The sequence below is a fragment of the Pseudorca crassidens genome, chromosome 12, assembly GCF_039906515.1.
Source record: "Pseudorca crassidens isolate mPseCra1 chromosome 12, mPseCra1.hap1, whole genome shotgun sequence".
Taxonomy (NCBI): domain Eukaryota; kingdom Metazoa; phylum Chordata; class Mammalia; order Artiodactyla; family Delphinidae; genus Pseudorca; species Pseudorca crassidens.
This window is the reverse complement of record NC_090307.1, coordinates 62286281-62296522: the sequence shown is the minus strand read 5'-3', so window position 1 is coordinate 62296522 and position 10242 is coordinate 62286281. Positions and strand designations below refer to the sequence as shown.

Below are 10242 nucleotides of genomic sequence, written 5' to 3'. Positions count from 1 at the left end.
AGCCCCGAAGGCAGTAGTTTCACAGACGGTAAACGTGGCAGCGGAGGCCAGTCCTAGGTCAGTGTGCTTTACTCAATCACAAATACATTCTTCTTCAAGAGCATTCTCATGGGATTTTAAAGTCGAGGTTTGGAGTTTCTTGCTGATGTTTTTGTTGGTTCTGATTAGTTTAAGGAAGTTGAGACGTGGCTGTTTAAATGAATACTGTGGCCTCACTCTACACTCTTCAAGTCCTTTATGAGGACGAAGAAGTAAATCCCAGGTAGGAAAAGACACAGAGTCGCAGGACTATCTGTCCTAAAATCTTATCGCTCAAATCTTAGATCCTGTTTGGAAGAAATTTATTAGAATTTGAGAACTGAATATATGTCATTGTCCGTCCATCAAAAAATGTGACTAGATCAACAGTTTGGGGGTTTTCAGTTACTATCAAGACTCTCCGTGGCACACAATTTTGTCTCCGTCATATGTTAGTTAGCATGTTTACCAGAGACTGGGTAGCTAGTCACTGAGAGGGACCCAGCTTTGGGGTGCTACAAAATTGACTTTTTAAGGAAAAATACTTCTGTTCGTGTCTTTTTTGAAACTGAAGTTTTAGTTATGTATTTTTTGAAAAGGTAAACTCATGCTCATGGCTCACAGTTCAGGTGATGACACGGTCTCCTTCCCACGCTGTCCTTCAGCCTCTCGTTTGCCCGCCCAGAGGCGGCCAAGGTTTCCACCTTCCTGTGAATCCCTCCAGATATTGTATTTGTCTACAAGCAAATGTGAACATAAACTTTTACTGTTTTAAGCACATTGTAGAATATCATACATAGTTCTAGGGTTTCTCGGTTGGTAGCCCCCTGGAGCAGCTGCAGAAGCAAACGAAAATCTCCCCAGCAACCCAAGTCTCCTGGGAATGCACACAAGCTTTTCCTCCAAAAGGACAAAACATAGGTGGAAATGGGCCACCACGAGTGAACCAGACATAAAAAGTTCAACCGCTGGAATTAAACGCATTGGAACGCTCCTCCGGCAAAATCTCTGGCTACTACAACCACCTGTGGTATCACCGCTGCCTTACTGACCGCCGATGTCCTTGACCGTCCGACTCATACACACGCTGAGGGGCCCTCAGAATAAAGTCCTTGGCGAAAACACTCAGAAACGCTGCTGCTTCCTGTCAGCGAGGGTCTGTGCCCCAGACCAGCTCAGCCATCAATTCTACCAGTACGTGCTTTATTCCCCAAATACCCATAGGCATGAGTTTCAAAAGTTTAATTACCAATACTCCAATTTATTTTCTTAAAAAAACCCCAAACCTGAAGAATCTACTAGCAGTATCTGGAAGAAGATCTCCAGATACAATCCAGGGGGAAAGGCCACTTAAACAAGAGGCAAAACCAAAATCGTTAAGAGAAATATAGAACACGATCCTGAACTTTGTCCAAAGGCAGGGAATACAAGATCAGACTCAGAAGGAACATTCAACATAGGTGCTTGTACTTGACACCAAGGACGTAAAAATAAATAACCTGTTTTCCTGAGTTCCCTGCAGCCAAGTATTGGATCTAACAAAGTTCTTAAATTTTTTGGCTGCCCACATTTAGCACCTACTATCTATCTGGATACAGGAAATCAAAAATTATAACAAATTATTACTGCATTACCCTTTTGTGAATTATGAATAAGCTTAAAATAACAGACAGTACAACATACAGCAATTGAGGAATAAGTCCTTGTTGATGAATGTTTATAATGCCCTTTATTAACACTCAAAGCACATCTTTTTATCCTCAGAAAATATATCAAGTGCTTGAGAGTCAAATCGGCTTTCAGAAAAGTTCTTTTCATACTTTGGCTAAAGGACTATTTCTTGACTGATTTACTAAATTACATTAGTAAGAACTTTTCCCATGTCAGGCAAGTACAGAATATTAACTGCCTGACCTCGAATGAAAAATTGCAGGTACTTAAATGTTTTAGCGTGCAGATTTTCTGTTGTTTCAGGGTGAGATGAGGAGGCCTGAGGCGGGCCTGGTGGGGTGAGCAGGACCAGACTGCGGGCCTGAGAGCCTGCTGAGGAGCTGGGCCTTTATCTGAGTCCAACGGGGAGCCACCGTTTCAAGCAGAAATCTGATAGGATCTGCTGAGTTCATTCATGCATAACACAGTCTGTGCTGCCCTCCAGGGTGCAGGGGACTGTGTTTAGGGCGGCAATGAACAGAGAAATAAGTCCCCTCCCTCATGGGCTTCCAACGCTAGTTGAGGAGAAGAGATGATTAACAAGAGGCTGGTAGACATTTTGGGGGGTCACCGCCTATTAAAAAACTGGAACAGGATGGGGGTCACAGGCAGGGGCTGCTGCTTTAGAAATGGTGGTGGAGATGGTATCTGAGCTGAGACCTGAGTCAGAACAAGGAACCGAAATCTGCACAAAGAGCTGGTGCAGCAGAGGAAACAGCTCCTGCAAAACCCAAGGGTGGAGTGAACCTGTTGTGCTGCTGAGGGGGCAGGGCCAGCGGTGGGGGTGGGCGGTTGGAGGAAGGAGAGAAGGTAGTGTGAGCAGCGAGGCTGCCAGGGCTGCGGCTGAGAGGCCATAAACCCGGGGCACCACGTGTCACATCTCCTTACTTCTTTAAATCAAAGTCTGACTCTGAGCCCCAGAGCATCCAACGTTTGCCTGAGAGGCGGTCACCTGTCCTGCATCTCACAGAGCCCTAGGGGCCAGTGTGGGTGCCCTGGACAACCAGGGCTGGGCTGCTCACATCCCTAAGCTGAAACCTCGAGAAAGAGGCACCTGCAGGCTCAGGAGCCCGGCCCCCTGTGTGAGCTGCGGGCCCGCCCAGGGCTCCAGCCTCGTCCAGGGAGAGTGGAGGCTGGCACAGCCCCGCGGCCAGGGAGGTCCAGGCCTCTTCCGAGGCCCTCTCTTCACTCTCAGGCTGCCAAGGCGCTCACTCTCTCCCCTTCCCCCAGCAGAATCCCTGGGAGCAGGTAAGGCTTCTGGAAAACAAAAGCAGGTTGTCTGTGTGCCTACCTCCTACTGGGCAACTCAACCCTCTGGGGCAAAGGAGCACAGAGGCCTTGCTATCCGCCTGGGACAGGACCACCCCGACTTCAGTGTGAAGCAGTAAGCGGAGAGGGCAGGAAATATAATCCTTTCTGCTGTAAAGATACTGCAGTGGTGACTGTGTCTAACTTTTGTGCTACCTTCAGTCAAATGAGGGCATTTCTGCATTTTTCCCAGCTTCCTTCTGCGGGTCACAGCACGCCCGGGGGAGGGCAGAGGTCTCTTCCGTCTTTGCTTCTGCACTGAGGGTTCTCATCTCACAAGCCAGACCTTGCAGCTGTTGCTGCCTCCATCCTTCCAGCACAGACTTCAAAATAAAAAGATGTAAAATGTATTTATTTTCTGTTGGTTAGGAAAAATCTCTAAGGGCTCAAAGCCGTAACTCCTAAACCACAGGCTGCAGGCGTGCCCACCGGCTCCATGGACTAAAACGCCGGGGGCGGAGCTGACGGGTATGGGCACCAGCCTGCCCACGGTCTGGCCCCTGCTCACTCCTCAAGCTCAGAGACACCCTCCACCCCCAACTCTGACCCTCTCTCCCCTCGGCTCCACACGACTGCCCACCATTCGGAAAGAACATCTTTCCAACTCAAGTGAACTATCGTTCTTGAAACTAATCTACCCCTCAGGTCCATCATCCCTGAAGTCACTCAGGCGGGGAACCTGTCCTCTTGAACTTTCCCCTCTCCAGATCCCCCCTCCACTAGGATGTCAAAACATTCTGTGAAATAACACTGATTTCACGAGTGTACAGCTGAGGGCTTTCAATTCCAGTAACACTGCCCTTTGAGAGTCAGTGCGGAACGGCCGGGAGTCTCTTCCCACCTTGTTCTCTCAGTGACTCCTTCCACCACCAGGAAGTTCTCGTGAGGCTGGCTGGCATCACAAGGCCCACAGAGCAAGCAAGGAGAAGGTACGTATTTCATTTCAAAGGTTTCCCCATATTGGAATAAAGCCCACGAAAAAACAGAGAGCAAACTGTGAAAGATCGTTTGTTTCAGCAGACTCTGTAGGGACGTCCAGAGAGGAGGCATGCCTGGGCTGATCCCTTGAACAATAACCTCACTAGACAGAAACGGCAAACTTATTTTGGTTTGTTATGCCGAAGTTAACAAAAACATGGCACACTCATTTTAATTTTTTATTAAAATACTTTTTTGTTTATAGGAACAACCAAAGAAAAAAATACATAATTTTATATATTGTAGATCATGTAAAATACAATAAACATAAAAGTCTTGGGAATGCAGAATAGATTAAAAAATCTTCAACGAAGATTTTATTAAAAACAAACTTTAAATATGTGGCTTATTTATATTTACCTCATTTTTCAGAAGTCTTAGTTCCTTTTCTCCGTTTTGATGTTATTCTGATTTATAAATAGTTATTCAAATATTCTAACATTTTATCAATTTTGTTTTCTGAAACTTTAGAAATCATATTTCTAAATGAAGGCCTCTCTTTTATAGCATCTCTGTAAACAAAGACATTGCATTTGAATTATCATTTGATTTGGTGCCACTGTTATGAGTACAGTTTCAGTAATAATTAGATGTTATGGGGGAAACAGGAAAACCAACAAGCAAGGACATGTCTTACTAGAGGAAAGAACCTTTTGTATATGGTTTTTATAATACCTACAGACTTAAGATTTAATGTTTTGGATCCAGTTATAAGAAAGGTAACCTAACTTTTGATTAATTTTTTTTTTTTTTTAAATCAGAGCTTCAGTATAGAAGTGAATTGTGCTTGGAATGGTAATAGAAGGTCTAAATTTTAGTGGGGCTATCAGTTTCCCAAATGTTATACTTTTAATTTGTAAAAATATTGTTATTCAAAACCTGAAGTACATTATAGAACTGGAAATGGAATCGTTTAGGCGAACACTTTCTTTTAACCCCTTCATAAGACAAAAAATTAAGTAAAATTTGAATATACAACTTACCATTATATTTAGGGATAATTTCTATTTGGAGAAATAGAGGAAAGAAAAATCAGTTAAAACATAACATGGTTCAAGAAATTATTCTCCCAACAAGAGATACTACATTTTAAAATTTAATAATGAATACCTAAAAAGGAAGATAAATGCAGTTTAAAAAATCTGTTGACATATTTATGGAAACATTAAGTATGTTGTCAATAAACACAAAAGCATTCCTCTATTCCTAAGTATAAATGAGTCTGAAAAACAGCAAAGTTGAAATGAAGCAGCTGGCTGCAGACTTCTTAAAATTATTTCGTAAGTTCAAGAAAACCTTCAGTTTTATAGGTATTAATGAAGAAAGGGAGCTAATGTTTGTTTTCAAGGCACTCATAAAAAAAGGCATTCCAGGTAAAAGAAAAGGACATCCCAACGTTTTCCCATCCAAAAAATACATCCATGAGCTAAATTTCAACTTTTTAAAATGCTAAAGTACCTTGAGTGTTCATTAGAGTTATCTGAAAGAGCAGAAAAGGTGTCAAGTCTTTACATTTTATGATAATCATAATATTACATATGATCTTGTAACTAACCATTGTCCAGATAATGAATACAAAGAGCATTATTCATTTTTATATACTACAGTATTTAGATATACAAATAGGTATTCCTAAAAGTTACTTAGAGTTCAAATACATACTATTTGAGAAATTAGTAATTCTGTAAAGCTAAGAGTCTCTGAATATAAATATGTACGTTTCAGGTTCATGCTTGAAGATGGAGATTTTATTACCATGAAGGCACATACTATTTAAACTTATCTTCATTGAAACATTATATAAAAAGCTGCCCAAATGTTCTGAAGTGTGTTTAGAGTTAATGTCATCTTGAACAGGGAATTTTGCGGGCGTGGGCGGCAGTTCACAGTCTTAACCTCCTACTGTGTGATAACCCTTGTTTAACAAGAACACCTGATCTATATACAAACCTAAAGGAAAGATTACAAAATAACAACGTAATGAATGTAAGTAGTTTTAAGTTTGCTTCCACTAGAATACCGGGTATTTTCAACCCTCCCCGTTCATTCCTGGAACTCTCTGCTTTATCCCCTCCAACCACCCGTCCACTGGAGAACGTGGCGCGAAGCCTGAGCAGCCTCATCCCCACTGTCCAGCTAGCCACAGCCCTGCCATTTCCATAAAATTTCCCTGGAGTCCGGTTGGCAGTGGTTTCCCTTTCCTGGAGCTATTTAAGCTGGTACCTTAAGTCAGAGGAAAGCTCTCCCTTCTTATATACCCTAGCAGTGTATTTCACAGAGCCTCATAGGTGTGCCCTGCAATTCTTGGTAAAGATGCTTCATCACTACCTACAGCAGTACTTTGGGCCGGGGATGGAGGAGGAGGAGAAACTTTCCCTACAGCTTTGTCGGTATGTGTAGCGTAGAGTGGATTCGGCTATGGAAGTGTTTTAAATTGTAAAATACTGTAAGCATTTACCTTCTAAAACCAACATAAAGAGGTCTGAAATTAAGCTTTTTACGGTGATTTTTTGGTGAGAACACAGGGTGATATATTTGGATATCTACCCTACTTATAGAACAGGTAAATAACACCAGGCACAGTGAAAAATGGCAAACAACTCTAAAAACTCAGTGTTCTAGGAGTAGTACAATGAAGAAATCATAACCTATGTTAACATGCTGTAAACCTTCGACACAAAAGGCTTCTGGAATGTGACAAGAAAATGACACCAGGCTTTGTGTTAGAAACCTCTCCTCTCTCAAGGTGTTCTCTATGCACTTGCTTCTCACGTGATCAAAGCTGTACATGTGTTTAGAAGAAAGGGTTTATCGCTGCCAGCGGGCAGTAAGATCAATAAGAGCAGTTATAAACATAATTTAACACAATCCCGGATTTGTCATACTTGAGAAGTAACTCAATCCAAACTCTTCACATCTTCCCAACCTGCTGGCATTTGGGTGCAACCAGTAACATCACTGAATAGCTTTTCATACCCTTGACTAAATTGCTTTGGCGTGCATACCATTTCCTTCTCTAAAACATGCAGTTCATACACTTGACAGTTTTACTACCATAGTCGATACACTCTGGACCAATGCACTCACAGCAGGCGTTATGGAACCAGCGATATTTGGATGCCCCCATGGACTCGCAGGATATTTTACACTGATGTATGGACATGCAGTCATCAAAATAAACCACAGTACACATGTGTTCTGAAAAATAAAAGATTAAGATTTTAGCACAATAAATAGGAAAAGCAGGAAAGGCTTTAACACTTAGCTGAATATTATTAACAGTTATTTATCTTAGCTCTCTTGCTGCTAGTCTGCCCAGGACAACAGGTGAGGTGTGGGGAAAAAAGATCACATCTGTTAATCACATTGAGAAGGGAGTTTCCCCCTCCAGCTCGGACACAAAGGGCTTCCTTCACCACTTCCTCAGATGTCAGACTTGGATCTGGGCATTTCTGATAAGATTTCCATAAGGAGAGAATTCTCCAGCTAAAACAAGTTTGAAAAACACTGTTCTAAATTTATACTGAGAATTTACAATAAAATAATTCAAATGATGCAATGTGATTAGCAATGTGGCACAATTCAGCATTAGCTATTAGAAATTATCCTGGGTGGTGTTTCTAGGAATTAGCTTCCTGCTTATTAGATCATGAATTTGAATAACCTTTGAGAAAAATTTATGAATTATTTAATATCTAGCATGTTGATCATTTACATTTTAATAATGGGAAAGTGGTAGCAAACACATTTCGGTACATTTCTGATGTTTCCCAAGATTTATAATTTGTCTTATAAAGTACTTTAACCTGAGAGGAAATAAGGATTCTTATTCTTTATCAACAAAAGCTGTTTTGCTTTTACTATTGATGGCCAAAGTTCATACGACTTTATAGACAGGGTTGTAATGGAGGGCACAACAAAAAAAGCCAAAAAAAAAAGCACAAATTATACTGTTTATATATAACTCATCTCATATTTTAAGAAATAACTGCAATATTCATAATTGTCTTATTCTTCCACAGTGAAATTGTGTGGAGCCTTTAATTTGAAAACATCAGACATTATGAAAATTACATGCCTTTTACATTCCAAAGTTAAGGTATGACCTGTGTTCACTAATAAATGTTCCTTAACATGCTTCTCCAAGTTGTACACGTCACTCTCTCATTCAGTGTCCCTTCTGACCAACGGCACTCATTTGCAGAGCACTGCCTGGGGTAAGGCTACACTTGGAAATGAGGTGAATGTAATACCAACTTGCTCATTAACAAATTCAGCTGATTACCTGGCAGCATTCGTGGCACTAATGCTACTATAGAAACCTTACCTCCTAGGACACTCTGGATGTTACCTGACGATGAACAACTCTGCATAAGGTAAGCAGCCTTGTTGCTATCTCATGAAAAGAACAATGAAAGCATAATGCAAATAAATATCAAAATTAGAACCTGGTTATCTATTTTCCAACAGAACTTCTATCACCAGAAGTCTGAAGGAGTTGTGAGAACAACTCCTCCTTGTTTACTCAGGGATTGGGGTTATTAAAGTCCAGAACTTACTTAAGACCATACACACTCAAAACCAAAAAGCTACTCTAAAAGAAAGTGTTAATATAGGCTTCACAGACCACAGAGAAAGTGAGGGGGGCAAGAGAGAAAAAGCCAACTTTGGCAGTTACCTTTGTCACTGGAATAAGGTGCATGAACATTATTGCTGGGAACAGACACATTTTGGTGGTGTGGCTGGTTCACAGTTTCTAAAAATGAAACAAGATTCTCATGATGTGAAAGTTCTTCTGCAACAGGGAAGGAAACAATGTTCCAGTTCAACTGAGTGTCTCCTTCTGTGAGTGCCCGGAAGAGAGAAGGGATGGGTTCATGAAGCTCCTCCACTGTGCTCTTTGAAGTTGGAGGCGTGTCACTGTAGTTTCGAGGATTACACATACCTGGGGGGGGGGGTGGCGAGGAAGGCAAAGAGAATAAAATTTCTTTTTCTCACTGACTGTCATGAGATATTCTTAGGTACTGCCTTGCAATCCAAGCTCCAACATATTAAAATCAGGTGCCTTCTAACACTGTACATAGATACCTTCCTCGGTTTTTTGCTGAGAGGGCCTAGAGGCGATGACACCCTAGTAGCACTGAGCACACCAAGTGCCCAGATCTTGTTTTCTAAATACCTATCCTTGGCTAAGAGGAACAGAGCTCCTTGGGGGAAAGACTGACTCCAGGGCTAGGTTAGGGAACGTCCGAAATGACCCTGGAACACCTTTCTGTGCCAGAAAGTAAGGAAGTGATCAATGAATGATGGAACACGTCAAAACAACACAGGAGGCAACCTGAAGGGGCTCCCACTGGCCAAACTGACAATTTTAACATTAAAATAAATAGTGATAGTAATGGATTACCACCCTATGAATAAAATAGGGATGGATGAGTCCTTATATTATAAATAAAAGAATAAAAAAATGGAAGAGAAGGGAAAGCTCTTCCTTTTAGCAGAGTGCCAAAGGATAAATGTAGACGAAATGAAGGAAAGAGTAAAGCACCATTTGGCAATCATCATAGAGGTGTTTGATCAGATGGGAGTTGTCAATGGATGCTAAGGCTGGTGGGTAGAGGTTGGATGAGGAGCATACTGATGTACTCTTGGAAAACTCTACAAAATACTAATCAATTACAAAGGGGTTAATGGTGACTTTAATATGGAAAAATCTGGCAGACACCAATGTGCCCAGATCAAGGTTGTTTAGCAGTGATGGGACATTGTGTGTAAAGCTTGCTTTTATTCTAAAGTTTCAAAAAAAGAGTCTCATGGGAGTGTGTGCCCATGAGTGTGCGAGTGTGTGTGTGTGTTGGGCAGGGGGGAGGGAGAGGGCGAGAGCCAGAGGTACCAAGCAACGGAGCAAATGCAATAAATGTTAATAACTGGGGAGTCTTTTTACCCTTTTGGCAAATTTTCTCTACATTTGAATTGTTTCAAAACGAATTATTAAAAAAAATTATTTTTAAAAGAGAAAATAGCAGAAGAGAATTAGTCACTATAGAAAACTTTTCCAAGGAGTTTTTCTATAAAGGAGAGAGCTGTGGAAATGTTTAATGAGCCCCAGCCTTCGAGCTGTCCCGGTTGACACTGCGTGGAGCAGAAAGGAGCGACCCCAAAGAACCTCGCCCAAAATGCAGTTCTGTGAGCTAACTAAATGATTACTACTGTGTTAAACCACTATGT

General features: G+C 41.5%; 1 protein-coding gene across 2 annotated transcripts in view; it reads right to left on the bottom strand.

The window, feature by feature from the left end:
• Nucleotides 1-4179: 4179 nt before the first annotated feature.
• Nucleotides 4180-10242, bottom strand: part of TWSG1 (twisted gastrulation BMP signaling modulator 1) — a 34748-nt gene continuing 28685 nt past the window's right edge. For both annotated transcript variants that reach the window (XM_067699698.1, XM_067699699.1), the window contains exons 4-5: nt 8693-8959; nt 4180-7212 (exon numbers count right to left, since the gene is read on the bottom strand). In XM_067699698.1, coding sequence (XP_067555799.1) covers nt 7031-7212; nt 8693-8959 — 449 coding nt within the window. In that variant the 3' untranslated portion in view covers nt 4180-7030. The remainder of the gene's footprint in view (nt 7213-8692; nt 8960-10242) is intronic.